Genomic DNA, 26,178 nt, shown 5'->3' with positions numbered 1-26,178 from the left:
GATCGCAAAAAACGATTTTTATTTTATTTATTTTTTCCCTGGGGAAGACAGATAACTGAACAGAAAACATAGGAGGACGTAACAGTATGTAAACCATGAAGGCCACGTTTATGATGTCTTTTATACAGCCATATGGACTGACTTGGGCTTCAGGCCCTAACTGGGTGATAGGCCAGACCTTTACTATGCCATAAAAATGGGTCTGCGTTTGCTTGGTGCCTAATGGATCAAAACTTTTGTCTAAAAAGCAAAAAATATGTAGGCTATCCAGTCAGTAGGCCTACAGTTATGTATTTAAAAAAAAATCGGTATCGGTATCGGTTGATCTTGAGGAAAAAAATCGGTGATCGGTATCGGCCCCAAAAATCCAGATCGGAGCATCCCTACTTTACAAATAGACTTCCTGTTTGCCATTCACCACCAGTTAAGTGCTGGTCCAGAACTCACAGGTCCCTGTGTGGGCTGCAAGGTACAACACGGCTGCTCCTCCTACAGTGCTTCACTTTGACAAACTAATAAGGCATGATGCTCCTCACTACTAGATTATTCTGGAACCCGCCGGCAACTCCTTTGTCATCAACTCTTTGAACCTGGCAGGTACAAAATAGCTGATGCCTAATGTACCCATTGACAACACTTCACAGTGACAGACCTACGGGGTATTCCATCAATGTCACTTAGGGCTGCAACAACGAATCGATGAAATCGATAAAAATCGATAATGAAATTCATTGGCGACAAATTCCATTATCGATTCGTCGGGTCTTGTTCCATAACAAACCTACTTCCTGTTGACGCACGCCACGCTGTCTTGCGGAGCCGGCGCGGCGGCTACATTTAAATTATTTTAAATGAAAAAGCTACAAAAAAATGTGTTTGCTGCAACCTATGCAAAACCGATCTTGCATGGCACGGGAGCACAACGGTGATGCGAGAACACCTTAAAAGAAAGCATGTGACAGTGATGGATGAAGACGGCTCAGCCTCAGCAGGGTAAGTTATACGAGTTTAACGTTGGCTGTACCCATGCCATATGTTGCGTTTTTAAGTGAGGATCGTTCGTTTCACTGGCACAGCTGTAGGCCTAAGTTAGTTCTTCTCGTTTATCTAATAGATTCTCCCTCTTAATGACCTATTGTATTTTTAGCTTGCTATTCGCATTCTATGCCTTCAGCACCGGAGTATGCTCATAGTCACTTGTATTAGTAAGGAGATGCACTTGTGAGTGCAAACAGTGAGTGTTTGCTCGCATTCATGAATTCAATATTGCATGACAAGTGTATTTAGCTAGCTGGCTAACGTCAGTGGTAGAGCAGAGGTGATAAGCTAAAGGCTAGCTAGTGGTAGCCTACCAAGCTACCCGTGAGTTAGAGTGAGGCACTGACTGTAGCCTAGCCTATTGTATGGAGTGAGAGGACACATTGCATTGTTTTGGAGCATATCTGTTATATAAAAACATTAGTGTCTTGTCTGTAGCCTATATTGCACTTTGGGTTACTGACCTTTACATTAAGCAAAGTTATTACCTAAAACAATGCATGTATTGAGCTAGAGTTCAACTACTTTATTGAAACAATCTACCGCCATAGTCCATGGCCCTTTGATGTAGCAAAGACTTTTTTATTTATATTATTTATTATTTTTTATTAATACTTATTCATTTTGCACATGTATATGTATAGGCCTGGCTGATTTAGAAAACATAAAATAAAATTTGCAAAAGAAATCGATAACCGATTTAACCGAAAAAATAATCGGCAGATTAATCGATTATCAAAATAATCGTTAGTTGCAGCCCTAATGTCACTAAAGGAAAATCTAGGCTTATTTCGAGTCTCGCCAGACATAAAATAAAATAAAAATCCAGGCTTATTTTGATGAATCTCACGAGACTTATCAAAATAAGCCTAGATTTTCCTTAATCAACGTTGATGGAATACCCCCCTGGCCAGAGAAACACCTAGCCTCACATCTCTCTCTATTCTGGAACACGCCGGTAACTCCTCGTCAGCAACACTCTGAACCTGAAGCAGTCAGCTACTGTACACGTCGTATCAGCCTGCTGCTTTCCTCTCGTCTACCTGAAGCCCATTTCAGAGGATCAAACACGCCACAGGTAAATGAGACCTTGATGGTTGGAAGCCTGCAGGAATTCGGTGGGTAAATGGTCCGTGAGGATCGCATCGCCATGGTCTCCATCTTCACTGCTTATGAGGGAGAATGAGCTCAGGGATGTTGCAGGAGCAGCACACCACTCAGCAGAGAGCAGATGCAGGGAGACCAGAAATGTCTCAGTAGGATTTAACCTTCAAGATTCAGTCAAAGAACAACGCCAAGAAACTCAAAACCAGGAGCCTTGGTTCGACAGATGTCGCTGTCTCACTACAAGGGAATATTGTTGTATTGATGTGCGACAACTCGCCTCCACATAAAACCTCCCAGATGCCGAGTCAGAGGAAGTGAGTCACACCCGCAGTCAGAGGCCGAGAGGACACAGCATTCCACAGAAGGCTCAGCCAAGGCGTTGACATAGGCGTGTCAAACAAAAATACTTCCTGCTAGGTGAAACGCCTCCGACAGACCTGACCTATCAACCTGGCACACAATGACTTTGCACGGCATACACCTGTCACCTGAGTTACAGCAGAGCGATCATTACACATTCATGAAGTGCCGGTGTTAGCCTAGTACAAACAAGCCACAGCTTCAGCAGGGACTGAGTGAGTGAGACGCAGCCCGGGCAGCACCGGAGGGAGGGGCAGAACAATGTCACGGCGCAGGCCTGGCACCAGCAGTGGATCTGCTGGGTGGTAGGAGGCCTTGTTTATTGCACTGAAGGGCCTGTTGAGAGGGGTATGCGTTAATGCCCCACCGCCAGAACAGGGGATCCATCACATTCACAATGGCAGGAACAAACAGGGAGGGTTATTAACTGCTGGCTCCTCTGTGCAGAGAGAAGGGCTGCTTTATGGCTCGCCTATCTCAAAGAAGCATAGCTCTTTTATCTGTTAGCATGCAGCAAATAATTAAGCTGCTACAGCAAGAGGGACTACAGTAATTACTTGCTGAACAAAGCCATTTCCAGCATCTAGCTGCCTCAGAGCTAAAGGGCTGATGTTGTTAGTGGAAAAAAAAGAATGCACTTGCTTAATGGACAGAGCAGAGACCCTCTTAGGGGAGAGGTTACAGTTTTGTCAGTGCATAAAAGTACTAACATAGTGCAAACAATCCAATGGTAACACCAGTTAGTTGAGGTAAGGTTGTTAGAATCCCACTTACGGTCCATTCAATGCTAATATTTTCATATCTGTCAGGCTACTTATAACATCGCAGCTGTCAAAGACAATGAGTGCTGCAAGTTCCTCTGTCACATTTGCTTTTCTTTCACAGGCCATCAACTACAGCAGGTTGCTGCATACACAACAAACATATGACACAAATAGCAGACATCATGTCAATACAGATGTATTTTTCATAGTATAGTCAATATCTCAATGGAAAGTCTATATTGCAGGAGAACAGGAAAAAGTGACACAAAAGCATAACTGACACACAGCTCAATGTCATCTCGGCTCAACATCATTGTCAGAGTCACCAAGCTGTCACCAAGAAGAAGAAGAAAAGAAAAAACTTCTTGTCTGTCAAGAATGAGTCACTTCTTATATGTGTACAAACAAAAGGACTAAAGACAAAGTACCTTCTCGGTCATTAACTAACAGATGACGTTTTTTGAAGAAATGTCAGGTCGAGTTAGTCACACTGTGGACTAGGGAGGGTGGGATGTGGATGCAGAAGAGAGCAGAGAACAGAGCATAGCTGCATGAGCAGATACGCTGATAATGTAAGAATTCACAGTGATCAAAGAATGAGTAGAATGAGAGGTCAGGGCAGTCTACATTCCAGAGGAGCTGAGGAACTACTACACTGCCTTTCTTTCCCGTCCCGATTCAAACTCCCTGAGGGGAGTAGAAGCTGCATTAATGAACCACATCATCTGACACAGCCGGGTTGATCTCAACCTCAGTGGAGCAAAGAGTGGAAAAGAATGCATTGCAACAAAGGTATTTCACACCCTTTTCGTCCAACAAGGAGTTTAAACGCATGATTCATCAAAAACACACACCCTGACTGTACGTCATATCGTTCATAAACAAGAAAAGCAGCCATGGCTTAGGCCAATAACATATTTTGTTCCTATTACCTGTCACAGATGTTTGACACGTAAGGAAAGGCTCCGCTGTGCTCATTATAAGTGTGCACACAGCAGATACGGCAAATCCAGCCACCGCTGAGAGCCTAACAAAGACTTTGATTAAATTACTGTTCTCCATCTACAATGATGCAAAACCATTCATAGGCACACATTCTTCTAATAATTGCAACATGAAAGACTTGGGATTTCTTTTCTCGTTCATCATTTTCCCCAAAACAGTAAAACACTGCCCTTGGTCTGGAGTACAACACTCAGCAGAGGAAAGGGCTGAGTACAATAGGTGGATTAGAGAGACCGTAGGTGGTGAAAGTTTGAGCTTGCCGAACGGTTGGGCAGCAACAGCCAAGGGAGCACTCACCATCACCAAGGTCAGCTCTGCTCAACCTTACTCTCCCAACACAAAAAGAGCACTGTTCAACTCAGTGGCCACGCTAAGGATTTCAGGCCTCCCCCATACTTCTCAGGAGTTTGAACAGCTAACCCCTGGGTCATTTGGTCAAGCAGGGTGATGCCAAGATCACTGTCTCATGTTGGACACCTTTCCTCTACATACAACACAGAGGTGGGACCAACATGATGCGTTATGAATGAATGAATGAATGAATGAATGAATGGACTTTATTGTCATTGCTACAGTACAGGTACCAAACAACGAAATTTAGGAGGGGTGGCTCCCCTGGTGTTAGGAAAGGAAAAAAAAAAAACTTTTAGAAAAAGAATAAAATCACAAGAAGGTAAGGAGCTGGTTTACATAAATAAAGGCTATGTACACAATCCACTGTACTATACTGCACAGATAGTCAACTAGGGTTGTCATATTGCACAAAAGTATTTTTTCACGTTATTTAAAGTGTCACAGTTTGCAGGCTTGAAATGTACATGTTTGTGCCTCAGCACTAGCTGCCATACAATCCGTCCAGACTGTCCTGGGCCCAGAACTTAGGCCTTTGCTGTGTTCAGGGCCTTGACGGCCCTGTGGTAGAAGCAGTTCTTCAGTCTGTTTGTCTTAGCGGCCGGGGTCCTGTACCTCCTTTTCGAGGGCAGCCTGATAAAGTGTACGTGCCCAGGGTGGGTTATCCTAGATCTAGTCAATGATACACACATGATTCGAAATATTCTACTCCCAAATAGGCATGCCCTAAGAGGGATTAAGGCTATTCTCCATATGATACTCCATACTGATGTTGATCATGAAATGTAAAACAATTTTAGGACAATCAATGTGCCCATATGCTGACAATCATACTGCAGATTGGCTGACTGCGATGGGATCAACACCCAAGTATTCGTTGTAGAGATTGCATCTGACACCAGCGGTGGGAGATCTGTGGGAGATTTCCTGAGCAAGCAACCAGCCTCTTCACTCCTGAGACTCTGAGAAATACACAAGCCTGCTGAGCCTAGCAACCAGAAAAAAAACAACCACACAACACAGGGAAGAGTCCACCTAGGGAAACACCATTTGCAGTGTTCAGAGAGATGCACACAAAGCTAACCAACAAATTACCTTTACAAGACAAGTTGATGATCAAGGGGGCCTTTCCTGATTGAGAACTATTGGGCTGCGTGCCACATTATTTGATGCCTTCTGTGGAAATTCCCAAAGCTACGCAGATTAAATGTTCATTTAGCTACAGAAACTAATTCAAAGCCACCACTGGAGAGGGACCTCTCCTTCCTACACACTTTCCCAGCCTATTGTTCCCTTTGCCTCTCATTTGACTGTCAATGCTCAGCCAAGCACTCAGCGAGAAGCATTTTAATTGGTAAAGAGCTACAGCAAGCTGCTACCTCCATTCAAATACAAAACAACAATGCAAGTTCTAAACAGAAAATAATAAATGGTAAATGGTACAGCCCACCATGTCATCCAAAATAAGCAGCCTTATGGGAGTTTCAATCTACGCTAAGGCCTATATCAGTGGCAAGATATTTATACAACTTTTCTTTGTTACAGCCTTCCCAATCAGAGGATGACCTGTTCTTCTGCATTGTTCAGGCAGGCAAAAAACTGACTGACGTCTCTTCTGTTGTCAGCAATACAAATTAGAATTAAACTACTTCAGGATCAGTGTTGCAGACTTCAAGACACAAACAAAAATGTACCGCCTAAGCTCAAAATCAATCAAAAAAAATGCCGAAAGATGTAGCAACATCTGAACAGGAAAGCAACAAACTAGAAGGGGGGCACATTCTATTAACACATCTATTTATTGTGTTTTTCATAAAATCCTGAAAAGCTCCCTTACCTGTCACGTGGACCATTAAACTATATGTGCATGGACAAAAACCGATTTACTCCCATCAATTATTTCTTAACTATAACGAATGCATCCATATGCTCCAATGCATCTTCTCAGCTCCTGTCTCAGCGAGAGGTATCGAGGACCCACTTGTGAGGTGAGTGCAACTTCCATCCTAGCTTCATGTTGGCCTTTCATACAAACGAGTAACCGCAATACGATGCTACACATCCGACAGTCACTTTCCCCACTCGCCCGGTATGACCAAGTATGTGGCAACACGACCACGGTGAGTGTAACCTTGACTTACTTGCAACTCGGGGACAGTGACTCTTCCCAAGTGAATCGATAGGTCACTTCTTACTAGCACTTCATGTACCAACGATCAGGCAGATCAAACTAAGCCATTCTGGCTAAAGAGGATGACAGCTAGTGTACGTAGCAGGCTGCACTGTCCACGTCCATCCAATGTTGCAGTACTAACACAGCTAGCCACCTAGCGAGTGTTCGCTTACGTTCACTAGTAGCCAATATAGCATTGAGGGTGGGTAGCTAGTTAACCATCCAAACGTGTAGTTTAGCCCTTTTGTAACACGTAACTACATGAAAGCAGCTGGCTAGCATTGACTACCGCACTATCGCAACTAATAGACTAGACATGGCTGGGGATTAATGCATAGTCACGTTGCATTAGTCTCATCTAAAGAGGCCATTTCAGGCCGAGCATGGCACGGATTTAGCCTAGCTCGAGCCTTCTTATTCCTCCAACCTCTGCCTGCCCCGTACAGCAGGTGATCGCAGCATCGCTGCGCACCCAGGAGGCCTCCTCTCAACCCCCGTCCTCAGCTGGTAGCAGGATTAGCTAGCTGGATATCTGGGTCTGCCCTGACTAGCCAGCTACTCACATTACCATTACAAATGCAACAGCAGCATTGCAACAAATGCAACAGCTTCTGACATGTATTGAATAGGTGTAAGCAGGCTACAGTTCGACATCGTAAAACTCTACAAGTGTCAACCAAAGCAGGTTTCTGATGATAGCTATGTAGCCAAACACAAGTAGAGATCAGACAGTCACTAACCCCAGTGACAGACAACCCCTGACTGACAGCTAGCTAACTAGGTTAGCCTCACTTCCTCACGCCTCACCGCCAGAATGCACAACTGTCAACGCGGTTAAAGACGGAAGAAATTGGCAATTCATCAGATATTATCCGAACTAACTATCTCTGTTTAAACTGACATATCTGTGGGAAAGTTGTACTCACTAGCCGTAGTAGATACCAGAGAATAGCTGGTTGAATCTTCTCAAATCCGCGACGGAGGGAGGAACAGACTAGACATTCAAAATGGCGGCTCCTCCAGCCTCAGCACTTCTACCGCAGGCGGAGGGTTACACCGAAACAACCCAAACTTCAAGGTTTGTGCAATGAGACACGAAGCCCTTGCCTCGTTACCTTCCACTGTTTCTTCTCCGGGATTCTCAGTTATCTCACCAGATCTGCAACTTCAATGCGATATTTCTGTGGGCGGCATGGGTAGCTATATCATTGTCAGATTGCTATACATTTGAACTAATGAAACAGGTCATTATTTAATACGACAATATGCTTGCTTGCTAGCTAGGCCGTAGAGAGTAGCTATCAAGTTAGCTGGGCGACTAGGATGCTTTATTCTGCTATTTAGTCATAATTAAATGCAACCTCATCATAGTATTGTAAGTATGTAATGTCCTTAGCTTGTATTGGTTGGGTGGTTGTGTAGCTAAACCAAGTCCCAAATGTGTGGTTGATGGCTAAAACATTCGTTTAGGTAGCTAGACGGTCAGACTCAGCAGTGCGGATGTAGAATAATTTGCCTGTCAACGTCGTGCTGCGGTCCCGCACACTTCACCTCGTGGCAGTCAGTGATGACGTCAACATGTAATGTTATGACATTTGTAATGTTGTGAGGTTTGTGAGCGCCATCTGGTGGACGTTACTGGTGTCGTGGCAGTAGTATGTGTTCCCTTGTCAGATAGTGTTTCCCTCTATTCATTGTGGTGTTAAGAGGTATCTAAGGCAAACGTTCATTGATGACAGCTTACCGACATGTCACCATTATATTCCAAGTGTGTTCATGCATTTTAAAGAATATTTTAACAATGATGATTTAATTCAGAATTATTAATTAATATTATTGCAATTTGTAAATTTAACATTATTTAATCTCTAGCCTAATGATATAAGATTACAGATGTAATCAGTAATGTCAAGCATCGGCAGTATCAAAATCACTGTTATAATATGTACAAAAATATGATGAACAAGGGTATAACATGATTGACTATCATTACTGAAGTAGTAATTCATAATTTAGTTGAGTAAAAAGTTGAGTTATATAATATTAATATTCATGGTATCATCAATATCTAATTAGTCATCATGAAACTACTTTGGAAGACCAAGAGTCACAAGTGTAAGCCACTTTCATTGTTATTTTCATTAATTTATTCTTTAAAAAAACACTTCCTGTTAGATCGGGGAACACACCGGTATTGTTACACCAGGCAGAGACGTTGTTTATGGACAGTGCTTCTATGTACAGGCCTCCTCTGTCACTATTATCACCACTATAGACATTATTTAGCCTTTTCCCATTGGCACTTGTTTTTCTCCACATCATCTGAAATGATTGGTTGATGTACATATTGGATCCTGTAATATTTTAATGAGTTCTGCATGTTCATTGCTTGGTAATTGGGTCTGTTTTTAGATTGTGATGTAGACCATATTCCAATTATTCATTAACATTTATTTATTTTTTGCCATTTAGCAGACGCTTTTATCCAATGCGACTTACAACAAGTAGCCTACATTTGTCTTAAGTCAGTGAATCATCTATACAGTCTATCGTCTATCAGTCATCATACGAAGAAAGAAATATTTATGCTAGGACCAGGGGCCATTGTCACAATGCTAGAAGAAGAATATTTCTATTTATTTATTATTAATAGTAAAACAATTGTCGAGGAATTGGGTTAATCGGTTATTCAAACTTTTTTTCTGACATAGGGGGTAGCGGTGGTCTAGTGGATAGTGAGTTGGACTTGGGATCGGAAGGTTGTGAGTTCAAATCCCGCCTGAAGCCACACCACTACTAGTGTGCCCTTGAGTAAAGCCCTCAGTTACTCCAGGGGGAATGTCCCTGTAATTCATAATTGTAAGTCGCTTTGGATAAAAGCGTCTGCTAAATGGCTAAATTAATTAACATAGAAAGCCTAGATTCTGCTACTCAGGTGCAACAGTAGTAATCTTGACCGTAAATATTGCAAAAATGAAAAATATTCCTACGATTTTGCAACGTATTCAGTGAATAATTCAACTCATGTTGACTGATCTCAGTGTAAACCACGAGAGAGATCTATCTCCGTGTCACTGTAGTGTTGACCATGACTCTCTCGTCATCACGAGTTATCCTCCAACTGTGTTCTGGTCCGTCCCACAATGCGTTGCGGTGTGTCTTTTGTGAGCGTGATCAGCTGGCTGTGCGTCTCCGCTGCGGCGCATCGTTGGCAGAGTTGCGACAGTAGCGACGCAGATCGGACAGGATCGGAGCTGCTCGGGGCGGCTCGGCGGACAACATCTCAGGCCGGGCTGGATAGGAGCCTAGCGCTGTCTCTTATCATTCTAAAATCAGACATAGATCGACTAAAGAGTGTTGATACGAGCCAAGAATGTGACCACTATTCAACCCATTTCTCTTGGTCCTTTCATTTGTTTTTGTTTTTTTCTTCATTTAAATGACTCTCCGACTCTCACCAATGTTGTCTCATCGTGTTTCATTTCTGCCCGGGTAGACCATTTTGATCACTTGGGTATTTTTTTTATTTGGTTTATCTTTTTTTTTTTTCTATTCTATCTGCACTCCCGTAAAGGGAGTCCTCTTACGGAATACAACTGGAGTGGTCAGGGCAGCCTTCGGATCTGTCCGGGTTAGGAGGAGATTCGAGTTTTTTCCAACCGGGAGTGGGGAATAATATGTCCAGGCGAAAACAGACCAACCCCTTCAAAGTTAATTGTAGGTATTTCAGGTATTGTAAATGCTATTTTACTAGTTGAACTTAACACCCTGGACCAGACGGTGGTGAGGATGGGCTTTCAGGCGGTTGTGTTCGTCATTGAGTGCAGCAGCAGCATTGTCTTCTTCGTGTTGGAGCCGCAAGACAATGTCTCAATGACCGTCGGTGATGTTGTCAGATGATCGTTTTGATACTGTTTCAACCCTGCTGACTGGCAACATTGTAACTAGACGTTTTACTACGTGATACCCACATTGGTGGCTGTTGGGCTAGAACAGAATAATTCCATCTAGATATTTTGGGATAGTGTGTTATGGTATTCATAGTTTTGCACTGTGTTATGGTATTCATAGTTTTTTACTATCTTATGGTATTCATAGTTTTGTACTATCTTATGGTATTCATAGTTTTGTACTATCTTATGGTATTCATAGTTTTTTACTATCTTATGGTATTCATAGTTTTGTACTATCTTATGGTATTCATAGTTTGTACTATCTTAGGGTATTCATAGTTTTGTACTATCTTATGGTATTCATAGTTTTGTACTATCTTAGGGTATTCATAGTTTTGTACTATCTTATGGTATTCATAGTTTTGTACTGTGTTATGGTATTCATAGTTTTGCACTGTCTTATGGTATTCATAGTTTTGCACTGTCTTATGGTATTCATAGTTTTCACGAGGGTGACTCAGTGGATTGCGCATTTGTTTTCTGTGTAGTATTTTTTCTTGGCTTTTGGAGGGAAACCGTCCAGACAGCTACATCTGCCTGTTTACCACCAGCATGGTTGCGCATAATTTGTTTGTGGTTTTAAGAACAGTCTTTGTTTGAGGCAGTATGAAAACTTGCTGTGGCACGCTGGCCCTTGTTCTCAGCCCTCGGTTTGGCTGACATCAATGTCTCTAGAAATAATTTGTTTCTTGAGGACAGGATGGGCATCACTCAAATTGCCTTTCAAATACCCACACTCAAGAGTCTCAGGTTCAGCCTCTGACTCAGACACAGCTCACCACGACTGTATGAATAGTAGGATTCTCCCTCTGGAACTCCACAATCCATGTCAGTTAATTTAGGCACACATTGTTTTGGTTACATTGACTCTGAAGTATTGCACGAACACTCATGCCATCTCAGATTCAGACACAGAACCAGTATACCAACTGGAGAGTAACAATGGGTTCATAACAATGGGCACTGGCAATGCCTGAAGATCATTCTCATAGGGGGAGGCGGAAGACGAGAAGACTGCACTATTTGTGTTCCGGGCTAAGACGTTATAGACGAATGCCTTCTTTCATGTTTCTGTGAAAAGTGCTGTCGGATAGGGGTGAATTACTTGTTTAAGCGCTGTTGAATGTGGATTACAGAATTACATAGGCCTAGCTGTCTTCAGTGCCAACTTTTGGTCACTGCCCTTACAAGCATAGAGCAGTGACCAAGAGTTGGCACTGAAGACAGCTAGGCCTATGTTATTATATTATTATTATATATTATAGCCTAGAAACACACGACTCAATTGCTCCTCCAGAGCTGGTTAGGTACCATGTGTTAGGGAGCTGTAGTTAGGGAGCTGTAACTGTCCTACTGTGCCTTAAGGTCAGACTAAGAGCATGGGTGTGCAGGCCTGCTGTCCCCTCACAGAGCATAGGGCACTCCTAAGGACACTTACGACTTAGTCCACCCAAGGGGATTGTACGCAATAATCTACTGCAGTTACTATCTAAACTTAGTTTGTCGTAAGGTCACGGCGGTGAACTATATCTCCCACCGACGGCCTTAATAATCCTCGTGGAGTTAGCGTGTTCTGCGTCAGGGCCACGGTAACGTAGTGAAGGAAGACCCCGTAGTAGTCCCAACATAGGGAAGTTTGACACCCCAATGATGTCTTACAATGGAGGGGGGGGGGGGAATAAATAAGTACATGGATTTGAGTTGAGGTGGCCCCTTACTTTGTGAAGACAACACAGTGATGACCAACATAGGGACCTAATCACGCAATAAGGGGCTAATAAGGCAAGGGGGGGGGATGAGGGACGGACACCTTAGACATTAGCCCTGAGAGGGTTTGAGATGAGAAACAGATCTGTGTTCACGTCGTTCCTGTTGTGAGTTGTTTTTAATTTATATAGTCTATAGTCTTTAATTCTGATCAATATATGAGTGGTTTTAGGAGCTACAGGTTGGAATCATTTCGTGCTATGTTCTCAAGTACGGGACAGAGAATGTGCAACAGTTAGTTAATTTTCGGTTGATTTGTCTGAGAGCAGCGATGGGCTAATATTCAGACCCTTCACTCGAGAGGGCTCCACGGGAGAGAGAGAGGAATTCTAGAGGAAAAAGGGGGGTTGATCTTGCCTGAAATACCGGGCCGTCAATTAGGCAAAGTGAGAAATGATCCCGGAGTCTGGGATTATCTGATGTCTGCGTTTTCACCATTCCCATGCGCCCTGAACACCAGAGGCCTGTTCAAGGATGGAGGGTCTGGAAGGCAGGGGCCCCAGCACTTCCTGGAGACTCAGACAGTGTTGTGTGTGTCTGTGTGTCTGCGTGTGTGTGTGTTTTGGAGCAGAGGGTGGGTAAAAAAAAAGAGGGAGCTTGAATTCAACAGGACCCCCCATTGCTTGGTGTTTGAGTAGAGTTTTGGCATTCTCTCTTTTGTCTGTTTTGTTTTGTTGTCCCCCCCCCCCACCCCCTCTCTCCCTCTCCCTCTTTTCTGTGTCTGTTGGCTGATGAGTTTGGCTCTTTGTCTGGATTCAGTCAGACACTGCGTCACCTCCTGCCTACAGACACACAGACTCAGAGATAACATCAGAGTGGCAGAGACGGAGGGAGGGGGGAGGGAGGGAGCGAGGAGAGACAGATGTACAGACAGAGCCTAGCAGTGGGGGATGGGTAGCTCTCACACATCAATCATTGGCTGTGTGCCGTGGAGCCAGCCTGTTGTAGCAGTTCATAGTTCAACACTCACAGACCCACTCTACCCATGCTAATGAGTGCCTGGGTTACTATGGGAAACGTGCCCAAACCGTGTTCACATACTAGTCACCACGTTAACTTAACGCCGGAATGACAGCCTTGGGAAGGTTGTGAGGGAGTAAAAAAAATAATGCTACTTCGAGATTGTACCACCCCCTCCCAGACACACACACCCAAACCCACACAGACCCTGGCTACACCTCAGAGTTTTTTCCGTTTGTGTGTGTGTGTGTGTGTGTGTGTGTGTGTGTTGTGCACCTTTATGGATTATAACAGAGGCTATAATTACCTCTTGCCAGTGCCAGCCCTCAGGTAATTGAAGTCAGGGTTTTCCTCCCATCGCGGTGAATGGGGAGACAGCTCAGCACGGGGCAGGAATTGTAATCGGGTTCGCAGAGAGGCGGCGGGGCTGACGCGGCGCGGAGAGAGAGCACAACGTTAACTACCCACACTGAAGCTGGTGAGCGGCAGGGTGACAGGAGAGACGCCCACCCACCCTGCAGATAATATGTGTGAGATCTCTCAGTCATTGACTCCTAGCCCCCCCCCCATCCCAACTGTGCCTGTGTGGAGTGGAGATGCTGTGGGAGAGATGGTTGTGAAAAGCAGAGCCCCCACACACACACACGAGGGGTTAAAGCTGACACATATGGGCCTCCAGTGTGGTATGCTTGCCTCCCCCTCAGAGCTGCTGGTAGGGCTGTAGAAACAGTCAGAGCAGAGCTGCTTACGAGGAGGACAGAGGGTGAACCAGGCTGTGTGTGTGTGGGTGGTTCTGAGAGAGAGAGAGAGAGAGAGAGAGAGAGAGAGAGAGAGAGAGAGAGAGAGAGAGAGAGAGAGAGAGAGAGAGAGAGAGAGAGAGAGAGAGAGAGAGAGAGAGAGAGAGAGAGAGAGAGAGAGAGAGAGAGAGAGAGAGAGAGAGAGAGAGAGAGAGAGAGAGAGAGAGAGAGAGAGACACTGACTCCCTGGCAGGCTGCTCGTGGAAAAGAGTGCAGGCTGCTCCCCCCTGGGACTGCAGCATGCTTGTAGAAGTGTGTTTGTGTGTGTGTTGAAAGGTGGGGGTTGGGATTATATATGTGTGTCTACGTGCGCTTCTGCAATGTGTGGTTGCAGCATTATATCGCTGTGTTCGGCGGAATATGAAAGCGCCCTTGTCCATGTGGAAGCCTCACAGAATATAGGTGAAGGAGTGTGTGTGTTTAAAGATTTATGCGGCGTTTCTGTAGTGCTTATGGCAGCTGCTGTTGTGTGTGTTAATGTATGGAGCTGGGACGAGAGGGAGAAGGCTTGGTGTTCTGGTTCCCAGCACTTACGGTCAGTGTGTGTCTGAGAGATTGCTTGTCACTATGGATTTTTTGTGGCCAGTCAGCACACACACACACACACACACATCAGGTAACTGAAGTTAAGGGCAGACGACACACACGCACACACACAGACACACACAGACACACACACACACACACCAGGTAATTGAAGTTCAGGGCAGGGGACACATCCACACACACACACACAGGCTGTAGTGTGCTTCTCATGTTCTGTCTGTTTAAACAGTAGAAGTCCATGCTGTTAGAATCTCTTCGGCTCACTTGATAACCGTACTACCCTTTGATAACCATACTACCCCTTGATAACCTTACTACCCCTTGATAATCTTACTACCCCTTGATAACCTTACTACCCCTTGATAGCCTTACTACCCCTTGATAACCGTACTACCCTTTGATAACCATACTACCCCTTGATAACCTTACTACCCCTTGATAACCTTACTACCCCTTGATAACCTTACTACCCCTTGATAACCTTACTACCCCTTGATAACCTTACTACCCCTTGATAAATTTCGTTGTTTGGTACCTGTACTGTAGCAATGACAATAAAGTCCATTCATTCATTCATTCATAACCGTACTACCCCTTGATAACCTTACTACCCCTTGATAACCTTACTACCCCCCTTGATAACCTTACTACCCCTTGATAGCCTTACTACCCATTGATAACCTTACTACCCCTTGATAACCTTACTACCCCTTGATAACCTTACTACCCCTTGATAACTGCACTACCCCTTGATAACTGTACTACCCCTTGATAACCTTACTACCCCTTGATAACCTTACTACCCCTTGATAACCTTACTACCCCTTGATAACTGCACTACCCCTTGATAACTGCACTACCCCTTGATAACTGTACTACCCCTTGATAACCTTACTCCCCCTTGATAGCCTTACTACCCCTTGATAACCTTACTACCCCTTGATAACCTTACTACCCCTTGATAACCTTACTACCCCTTGATAACTGTACTACCCCTTGATAACTGCACTACCCCTTGATAGCCTTACTACCCCTTGATAACCTTACTACCCCTTGATAACTGCACTACCCCTTGATAACTGCACTACCCCTTGATAACTGCACTACCCCTTGATAACTGCACTACCCCTTGATAACCTTACTACCCCTTGATAACCTTACTACCCCTTGATAACTGTACTACCCCTTGATAACTGCACTACCCCTTGATAACTGTACTTCCCCTAGCAGATGGTCTCTCACCCTCTGTTCCCTGTGACTGCCATGCCTACCATGCTTTACCACAAGGCCGTGTCTCCAGACTGCCTCTCCCCTCACGCTCCCCTCATCAGTACACTGAGGTTATACACATCTAGCTCTACGACTCTGATCAATATTCTCACGAGAGAGGGAAAACTTCCCATGATATTTAAAGGTCCCATATTATACTCTTTTTCAAGTTAATATAGGTCTCTCTGGGGTCCCCAAAACAGGTCTTTAAAGTGTTTTGCTGAAAATGCCACACAGATAGTAATCTAAAGGCATTCTAACATGCCTCTATACCATTATCTACCGTTTCAGTGCTGTTCTCGACGGGCTGTTTCTGTGTCTGTACCTTTAAATGCAAATGAAATGCTGCTCCCCACGGACCACTCCTTGATACCATGGTTACGTTGAACTTATTCAATCAATTATTGAAGAAGAAACTCATTACACAGAACATTTGACATTTGGAGTGTAACTTGTGTTGTGACATACCAAAAGTTTGTATATACTATATACAGTAAAAACTCCCGGTGTAAAAAGCAACATTTACCTAGTGAATCTCAGTGTTCATAATACAATGTGAGAGTATATGACTGGGAGATGAACAGGAGAGACCGAGGGCTGATGATGACAGTATTCATATTCATACTGGAGCCGCAACAGAGCTGCAAGTAGAGTCACTGATACTTGTATTACAGTAATGTTAAGAGCAGTGGCGGACTCAGGCTGTTTGAAGGGCAGGGGCGAAAAGAAAAAAAGGGCACATACTGCACAACATGGGACCCCATCAGTGCACATGGTCAAGTTTAGACCATTGGAAGGGCAGCCAATAGAGCACATACTCTAATTTTGCCACTCAAAAGGGCACCTTAGTGCAATGTTTTTCAACTGTGGGGGCACATGGTCAAGTTTAGACCATTGGAGGGCCACCAATAGGGCACGTCTTCTCATTTTCGCCACTCAAAAGGGCATTTTTGACACTCAAAAGGGCACTTAAGACATTCCCCCCCCCCCCTTTGCCAAGCAAAGGAATTCCTGTTTGACCATTTCTTTATCACACGTGAATCGTTAAACTAATACCATACGTTATTGTGGGTCCTGCAGCCGGAGATACTCTAGATGGGGGGGGGATATAATTCTAATGAGAAGTTCTACCCACGTTATGTAGGATGGGGTGGCACATGTGAATGGCTTGTTGAATCACATGTTTTCTGAAATAGGCAGCCCACGAAAAATGTGTTTTATTTCACAGTTTGTGTTTGTTTGTTAGTAGGCCCATTAGAGACTCAAATGTATGTGTACAAGCACTGGAAAAGTGAGTTTTTAATAATATGGGACCTCTCTCTCTCTGCTCGCAGGGCCGTTCCACACCGCAGGCCTCGCAGGACCACAACACTTCATCAACATGGAGGGCAGGGATGACTTCATCGAGGACAGCCACAGCAACAACTCCCAGGACAGCATTTCAGGTGCCCAGGCGGGGGTCGACACGTGGTGGGGTGCTGCTGGTTGATGGGACAGGGAGGGTTCGGGGCTGTCATGCCAGATTAAGGCCCCGTCCCAATTCACCCCTAGCCCTTCGTTTTCACCCCTATGGCTCGATTTGCGCGTTCACGTTTAGGGGTAGGGCTGTCCCAATTCATATTTCATCGAGCCATGGCTTCATTTCGAGGGCTAACTATGACTTCGTTTCGAGCGATTCCAGGACCAGACTAGCTTTGAAGCCGTAGGGGTACGCTACCCCTTGATTCCAGGATGCATTGCGAATCATCTACAGAAATCTTATGTCGCTCTATTCAATGCGGAAATGTCATTTTACTTTCTCTGTAATTACTTATTAATAAAGATTTGAAAAATTATGATAACCATCTTATTGTCTTAGTTTAATGTCATTACAATGCATTATAGATCTTTTATTTATAACAAGCATAACCCAAAAATCGCTTATATGTCGGTGCTGTGTCTAACGTTACAGTAACGCAACGCTGCATGACAGTCGAGCATTTCAGAGATGTACAATCATAAATCAATTATTACCTGTGGCGTTTGACAGTGGATGATGGTACACATATGTAAAGTTATCTGTCAAACGTTCGGCTGACTTGTACATGATGCACATTTAATCTGCAATCTAATCCGAGCAGTTGTTATTATTATGTAATATTATTAATGGGTTGTATCATTCATTTCAATGCATTATAGACCTTTTCTTTATAACAAGCACAACAACAACAAAACGTTATTATGCCGCGATGTGCTGTGTGTCTAATGTTACAAGCTGATTTGTGCATGACAGCCGCGCATTGACATATTTCCATGTCTGATGGCATATGACACGCGAAATGTAACTACAGTTAAGGATACGCGTAAAGGATGATGATCTATCACCGTTCGACTCTACTGAGAAATGTTTCCGCTTATTTGTCATCTCTCCTTCACGGGCAAATGTGGCCGCGTCCCCAAGAGATCCTCTTTCTACGTTTTTGACCACCACTATGATGGATTGATTTTTGGATTCTAGACGACGAATTGTTCTGAGAAAGGCGCTTGGTAACGTGATTTTTGGACAACGCTTTATGACTACTGATGGACTCGTGTGTATGTGGTGGCTGAGGATTGAGTCACGGGTATCTTTGGAGGAACATCGTGCGCTGACAGATCTGGTTAATACTCTGTGTTTTGGTTGGAGTCATTCATTGTCATTATTGCGATGTCCACAAAAAAGACATCGCTGACGGAAGAGACTAAAAAAGGAACGTCTAAACACTACAGTGTGTTGATAACAAACGAAAAAAGATCCTTATAGCACACGCAACAGAAATAAACACAGCTGAAGAAGGCATTGCGAGATCGCGTCACCCGTACCGCGTCTATTTAAACCACTGTTGTTGACGTCATGAAGGGCTGTCCCAATTCATAGGGGTAGATTTCAACCCCTATTGCTTGTGGCTCTGTTCGAAGGCCTTGGCTTCGAATCGAGTCACACTCGAAAACGAGCCATAGGGGTAGAAAAGGGAATTGGGATTGGCCCTATGTCCGCCTGCCAAATAGTGTCCATCTGATGTAAATATAAACATAAAAGCTACATTTGATAAGTAAGTAAGCTAGATTTGATAAGTAAGTAAGTGAGCTAAGTAAGTAAGCTAGATAGCTATGATTGGAAACAAAGTAGTATCCAGTTATGGAATTATATTTATCACTACTTTGGCTGATGTGATGTGGGTTAACTAGCCAACTCTGTAACATTAGCAGAGCGAATTACATGTGAAATTAGCATGCTAGCAGGTGTTTTAATATAAATTGGCCATGCCAACATAAAAGCTATAGCTGACTAGTGAGCCTGCACCAACCTTAATGCTATGCAAGAACATTAGATAAGTGCATAGCAACGGCGTTCGAACTATTTAGCCAGACGGACTTATTCTGGCATGACAGGGCGCCTACCTGTAGGGACACACAGTAGGATGCTCTCTGAGGCGGTGTGGCTGGTGAGAATAAGACGTGGTCTGTTTTGTGGTCTTGTCTGTATTGATAGGGCTGTGTCTGTATTGATAGGGCTGTGTCTGTATTGATAGGGCTGTGTCTGTGTCTGTATTGATAGGGCTGTGTCCGTATTGATAGGGCTGTGTCCGTATTGATAGGGCTGTGTCCGTATTGATAGGGCTGTGTCCGTATTGATAGGGCTGTGTCCGTATTGATAGGGCTGTGTCCGTATTGATAGGGCTGTGTCTGTGGTCTGTATTGATAGGGCTGTGTCTGTATTGATAGGGTTGTGTCTGTATTGATAGGGCTGTGTCTGTGGTCTGTATTGATAGGGTTGTGTCTGTATTGATAGGGCTGTGTCTGTGTCTGTATTGATAGGGCTGTGTCCGTATTGATAGGGCTGTGTCCGTATTGATAGGGCTGTGTCCGTATTGATAGGGCTGTGTCCGTATTGATAGGGCTGTGTCTGTGGTCTGTATTGATAGGGTTGTGTCTGTATTGATAGGGCTGTGTCTGTGTCTGTATTGATAGGGCTGTGTCCGTATTGATAGGGCTGTGTCCGTATTGATAGGGCTGTGTCCGTATTGATAGGGCTGTGTCCGTATTGATAGGGCTGTGTCTGTATTGATAGGGCTGTGTCTGTGGTCTGTATTGATAGGGTTGTGTCTGTATCAGGGCTCGACAGTGCGACTGTTTTGGTCGCATTTGCGAGTGAATATATTTCTGTGCGACTTGGAAATACATTCAATCGCACCAGTGCGACCAAAAAAAAAAAAAAATAATATTTTTTTTTTTTTTTTTTTTTTACTAACACCAGGGGAGCCACCCCTCCTAAATTTCGTTGTTTGGTACCTGTACTATAGCAATGACAATAAAGACCATTCATTCATTCATACTGTGAGAGCCTCTGTGTCCCTGAGTAAAGGCCTTTGCACACCAATGCGTGCGTTTACGCCTGCGTATTTTTAATCCGTCATCCGGAAAAAAACGTTACGCACAGAGACCTTGCACACCGGTCCGTTGCGGAGTCCGTTGCGTTTTTTGACGTTGCGAACTTTCGCAATATGCACTCTACATGTTGTAATATTGTGGCATTTCTTTACTGTTTGCCATCTGGTCTAGGAATACCCAGGGAGACGCAGACAGCAGAAGTAGAATAGAATAGTAGAATAGAAAAGAAAAAGAAACCGCTATAACCAGCTGAATGATGTATGACTGGCAGTCTGTGACCGTGTGCACCTGGCCGGACCCTGCCCTTCTGCCTGAGTTTGAGTAGGATGCTACCCAAATGAATGTTATTGTTTAGTGCCGTACGCTTTCGTGGTATTATATTGTGTGAATTATCATCTGTATGTTGTTTTTCTTTCACTCGACTAACCGCCGAGATAATACTTGAGACATGTACTTCCGTAAACATTAATCCAACTGTCCTGCAGTTGTAATTTGACGATGTGTCCCAGTCTATACCATGGCGGAGTGGTCAAAAACTACTCTCAAAAGGCTTTTGACGGACGCGAAAAACGCAGAAAATCGAACCTGTTGCGTTTTTTTTTTTGACGGACGAAATATTACGGATTGGTGTGCAAGCGTGGTTGACACAACATGAGTTCTAATTTATTTTTTTAACGGACGTAAAAAACGCGTTGGTGTGCAAGGGCCTTAAGAGATCATGGGGATCATGTCCCTCATGATCACAAGTGACCATAGGAGATAAATCACTGAACTTGTCAACATATTAACTTCGGGACCTGCAGCCAAAGACAATCACAGAAGCCAGGTAGGCTTACCTGTGTATGCTGCATATTAATGGCTGCTATACGGTTTGCATATTCACTGCTGTTTGGCTGATTGATTACTGAGTTGGTTTTGGAGTAACCTGGTTGGGCAGACTCGGAGCTGTGTTGTCTAGATGCTGTCAAATAAGGAATCTCCGCTTTGTCTCTTTGATTGATTGATTGATTGATTGATTGATTGAGTTTATTCATGGTTCGACAGTAAGCAGTAATCCAAGGGATGACATGTGAAAGTGTGAACACCTATTTCCAACATGGTCCTTTGATATTAACATACAAAGTCTATCTCCGTTTAGAATGATAAGGTTCTATCTCCGTTTAGAATGATAAGGTTCTATCTCCGTTTAGAATGAGAAGGTTCTATCTCAGTTTAGAATTATAAGGTTCTATCTCCGTTTAGAATGAGAAGGTTCTATCTCCGTTTAGAATGATAAGGTTCTATCTCCGTTTAGAATGATAAGGTTCTATCTCCGTTTAGAATGATAAGGTTCTATCTCCGTTTAGAATGATAAGGTTCTATCTCCGTTAAGGTTCTATCTCCGTTTAGAATGATAAGGTTCTATCTCCGTTTAGAATGATAAGGTTCTATCTCCGTTTAGGGCAGTTCAGAGATATTGAGCGTCAAAGTTTTTACATTCCATTATGTTCTGTGAGATGGAACCTTTGTATTTTATGTATTACTAACTCAAAAATGTAAACATTTAAAAATAACACCACACAGGCATTAATAAACACCTACAGTGTCAAGAGCCGGTTATGATAATTCTGATATGTTATGATTATGATAATTTGTTGTCGTCATACGAAAATTGCGCAATTTTCATTGTGCTACTGAAATTCTTGGTGTGCTACTAAATTTTTTGACATGGTAGCACAGTGCTACCTGGCGAAAAGGTAAGCGTCAAGCCCTGGTCTGTATTGATAGGGCTGTGTCTGTGTCTGTATTGATAGGGCTGTGTCTGTATTGATTGATAGGGTTGTGTCTGTATTGATAGGGCTGTGTCTGTGTCCGTATTGATAGGGCTGTGTCTGTGTCTGTGTTGATAGGGCTGTGTCTGTATTGATTGATAGGGATGTGTCTGTATTGATTGATAGGGTTGTGTCTGTATTGATACTAGGGCTGTGTCTGTGGTCTGTGTTGATAGGGCTGTGTCTGTGTCTGTATTGATAGGGCTGTGTCTGTATTGATAGGGCTGTGTCTGTATTGATTGATAGGGTTGTGTCTGTACTGATAGGGCTGTGTCTGTATTGATTGATAGGGTTGTGTCTGTGTTGATAGGGTTGTGTCTGTGTTGATAGGGTTGTGTCTGTGTCTGTGTTGATAGGGCTGTGGTTGTGTCTGTATTGATAGGGCTGTGTCTGTATTGATAGGGTTGTGTCTGTATTGATAGGGTTGTGTCTGTGTTGATAGGGCTGTGTCTGTGTTGATAGGGCTGTGTCTGTATTGATAGGGCTGTGTTTGTATTGATAGGGCTGTGTCTGTATTGATAGGGCTGTGTTTGTATTGATAGGGCTGTGTCTGTGTTGATAGGGTTGTGTCTATTGATAGGGTTGTGTCTGTATTGATAGGGCTGTGTTTGTATTGATAGGGTTGTGTCTGTATTGATAGGGCTGTGTCTGTATTGATAGGGTTGTGTCTGTGTCTGTATTGATAGGGCTGTGTCTGTATTGATAGGGCTGTGTCTGTATTGATTGATAGGGTTGTGTCTGTACTGATAGGGCTGTGTCTGTATTGATTGATAGGGTTGTGTCTGTGTTGATAGGGTTGTGTCTGTGTTGATAGGGTTGTGTCTGTGTCTGTGTTGATAGGGCTGTGGTTGTGTCTGTATTGATAGGGCTGTGTCTGTATTGATAGGGTTGTGTCTGTATTGATAGGGTTGTGTCTGTGTTGATAGGGCTGTGTCTGTGTTGATAGGGCTGTGTCTGTATTGATAGGGCTGTGTTTGTATTGATAGGGTTGTGTCTGTATTGATAGGGCTGTGTCTGTATTGATAGGGTTGTGTCTGTATTGATAGGGCTGTGTCTGTATTGATAGGGTTGTGTCTGTGTCTGTATTGATAGGGTTGTGTCTGTATTGATAGGGTTGTGTCTGTATTGATAGGGCTGTGTCTGTGTCTGTATTGATAGGGTTGTGTCTATTGATAGGGTTGTGTCTGTGTTGATAGGGTTGTGTCTGTATTAATAGGGCTGTGTTTGCCTCCGTAGAAGACAGCGACAGCGACTTGGACAACCCCGGGGAGGACTCCTCCTCCAACACGTCCGCCGACGACCACATGACCAGCGGCAAGAGGTCCCACTGCGCCCTTCAGAAGAGGGGGGTTAAAGAGGTGAGGGGGGGTTACACTGTACCTTTCAGAAGAGGGGGGTTAAAGAGGTGAGGGGGGGTTACTCTGTGCCTTTCAGAAGAGGGGGTTAAAGAGGTGAGGGGGCAGCAGCCCGCCAGGGAGGGGACACTGCTCCAGGGGGTGGGGGGCGGGGGGGGTCACTCCCGAGAGGGATTGGGCCCGGTAGCTGATTCCCTCTACTGCAGCGTTTCCTTCCTGTTTTCAGAGGTTGAGTGGATGACAGATACTCAGGGGTCAATCTGGCCCCTCTGGGATTCTGAGGGAAAAAAGCTGTTTCCCCCCCCCTCCCCGTCCCTGCGTTGTACACTGCTTTGATACTGTTATCATCTCCACTGGCTGTTGACCTCTCTCGAACCCCAGACCCTCTGAACGGCAGATGGTTTGTAGTGTGAATCCCGGTCATGACAGTGCGGCGGCGTATTGTGTCACAATAACAGTGACTCACAAGGGCCCTGTAGGAAAATTCTCTCTCTCCTCTCTCTCAACCTCCCATTCCCAGAATCCCCCCCTCCCTACGCCCGAACCCTCCTCCATGAGTACTGCTCTCTGGATCCGCCAGGCAGCAGGAGAAGCCTGTGTTGATCATAACGTCATCTTAGTGTAACACAACCCGTCGAAACATTCATAAACACACTCGCACGCAGGACGATCACGACCGCTCTTATTGTGCCACGCGTCGTTCGCATTGCCGTGTAACCGACAGTATGTTTGTGTACGTTTGCATCCTCTGTCTGGGTCTGGTTGTCTCATCGCTGTTGTCTCACCCCCACCAGGAAAGCGAGGAGGGAGGAGACCTAGTCAGCAGCTTTGTGTGTCCTCTCTGCACCCTGGAGTTCAGCTGCCCCAAGCAGCTCATCGCGCACGTCTATCAGGTGGGTGGAACCGCACTACAGCGCTCTGACCCCTGCAGCTAGCTTAGCTTAGCCTAGCTTAGCATAGGCTAGCTTAGCCTAGCTAGCACCAGGGCAGGGCGAGGGATCAAAGCTGGCCTGAGAGCGCTCAGCAGGGTCAGGGGGATTAATGAGCTAGCGGTGGGTAATCACCTCTTAACCCCCCAGGAGCTGCTTCTCACCGCTCCAATGAGACCCAGGGGTGGGGAGCTGGGGGGCGGGGGGGGGGAGGGTGGGCTGAGAGGCTACATAAGAGGCTAATATGAACCAATCATGTGCTTAGTCTCAGTCTGGGTTGGCTGTCAGACCTGATATTTGGATGTTTGATCCTATTTGTAAGTGGTTTCGCTTATGTCAGCAATTTGTAACCGAGCCAGAATTGCTTTGAGAAAGTGTTGATGGTGTGATGTGTAAACCACACGCATCTGTGCTACATTAAGGAGCATATTTTTAGTTGAAAGAGTATAGAGTATAGAGTAGAGAAATGGGCTACGGGTTTAGTCACTACCCCGAACAACACACATTGCCCCTCCAAGAAAGTGACGGCAGTTAACCTCTAAATAATTCGAGCTCTCTCCTCTCTTCTCTCACATCTTGCTCTCGTTTTCGTTCTCTCTCTCCTCCCCCCCCCCCCCCTTCTTCTGTCTGTCTGTCTGTGTGTGTGTGTGTGTGTGTGTGGAGCAGCACACAGCCATGATGGGCAGCAGTAAGAGCTACGTGTGTCCCGTGTGCGGCCGTTCCCTCAGCTCGCCGGGGTCCCTGGGCCGCCACCTGCTCATCCACTCTGAGGACCGCCTCTCCAACTGCGCCGTGTGCGGGATGCGCTTCACTGACACAAACAACTTCAACAGGTCAGTGGCCACCACCCACCACCACCACCACCGCTCCTGTGCAGGGTCTCTGGCATGGGGGGGGGGGCTAGTTGATGGAGCTCAGTGGCTCAGGTTGGAGTTTGGAGTTCTATGTGATGATATATTAGATATTCTATTATAGGACGTGATACTGTATATGTGGTGTCTGGTTGAACTAGCCTGCTACGTCCTTGTTAACGGCCTCCTCTCTCTGCCTCCCGCACACACAACATACAACACACACACACACACACACACACACACACACACACAGGGAGAAGCTGAGGGAGGTCCTCAACGCAGCCAGCCTGGACTGCAGCAGCGGCGACGAGAACTGCTCCATGTCCCAGTCCCTCTCTGGCAGCCCCATGGCCCCCCCCCCGGCCTCCCTGGCCACCCCCACCCCCACGGCGGCCACCCCCACTCCCACACCCTCCCCTCCCTGCAGGACAGCCTCCTCTCCTCGGCCCCCTCGCTGCCCTGCCTCCCCGACGCCCTCAGCCCCTCCTCTGCGGGGGGGGGCCTCCCCCAGCTGCCCGACCTCCTCCACCCCCCCCTGCCCGTGTACCCGGCCGGCGTGCTGCTGGTCTGCAACGGCTGCGCCGCCTACCAGCAGCTGGCCGACGGCCAGTCGCCCACAGCGGAAGTGGGCGGCGCGGCGCAAGAACGAGCCCTTGGAGGCGCGCATGCACCGGCTGGAGCGCGAGCGCACGGCCAAGAAGAGCAAGCGGGCGTGCGAGTCGTTGGACG

The 26,178-nt window shown here is 45.2% G+C and overlaps 2 protein-coding genes across 2 annotated transcripts in view; one reads left to right on the top strand and one right to left on the bottom strand.

The window, feature by feature from the left end:
* ap1g1 (adaptor related protein complex 1 subunit gamma 1) overlaps nt 1-7,758 on the bottom strand; it is a 29,612-nt gene extending 21,854 nt beyond the window's left edge. The window contains exon 1 of the mRNA XM_080546395.1: nt 7,725-7,758. The gene's annotated coding sequence lies outside the window, so the exon portion shown is untranslated. The remainder of the gene's footprint in view (nt 1-7,724) is intronic.
* A 165-nt stretch (nt 7,759-7,923) lies between these two features.
* Nucleotides 7,924-26,178, top strand: part of znf821 (zinc finger protein 821) — a gene marked incomplete at its 3' end in the record, with an annotated part of 25,131 nt that continues 6,876 nt past the window's right edge. Inside the window, 8 exon segments of the mRNA XM_080526148.1 lie at nt 7,924-7,994; nt 17,425-17,535; nt 23,548-23,669; nt 24,461-24,559; nt 25,262-25,428; nt 25,703-25,814; nt 25,817-26,067; nt 26,069-26,170. Coding sequence (XP_080382274.1) covers nt 7,991-7,994; nt 17,425-17,535; nt 23,548-23,669; nt 24,461-24,559; nt 25,262-25,428; nt 25,703-25,814; nt 25,817-26,067; nt 26,069-26,170 — 968 coding nt within the window. The 5' untranslated portion in view covers nt 7,924-7,990.

This window comes from Nansenia antarctica (genome assembly GCF_963989245.1).
Source record: "Nansenia antarctica genome assembly, chromosome: 1".
NCBI classification, from domain to species: Eukaryota; Metazoa; Chordata; class Actinopteri; order Argentiniformes; family Microstomatidae; genus Nansenia; species Nansenia antarctica.
The sequence above is the reverse complement of the archived record's forward strand: the minus strand, read 5'-3'. Positions and strand labels throughout refer to the sequence as shown.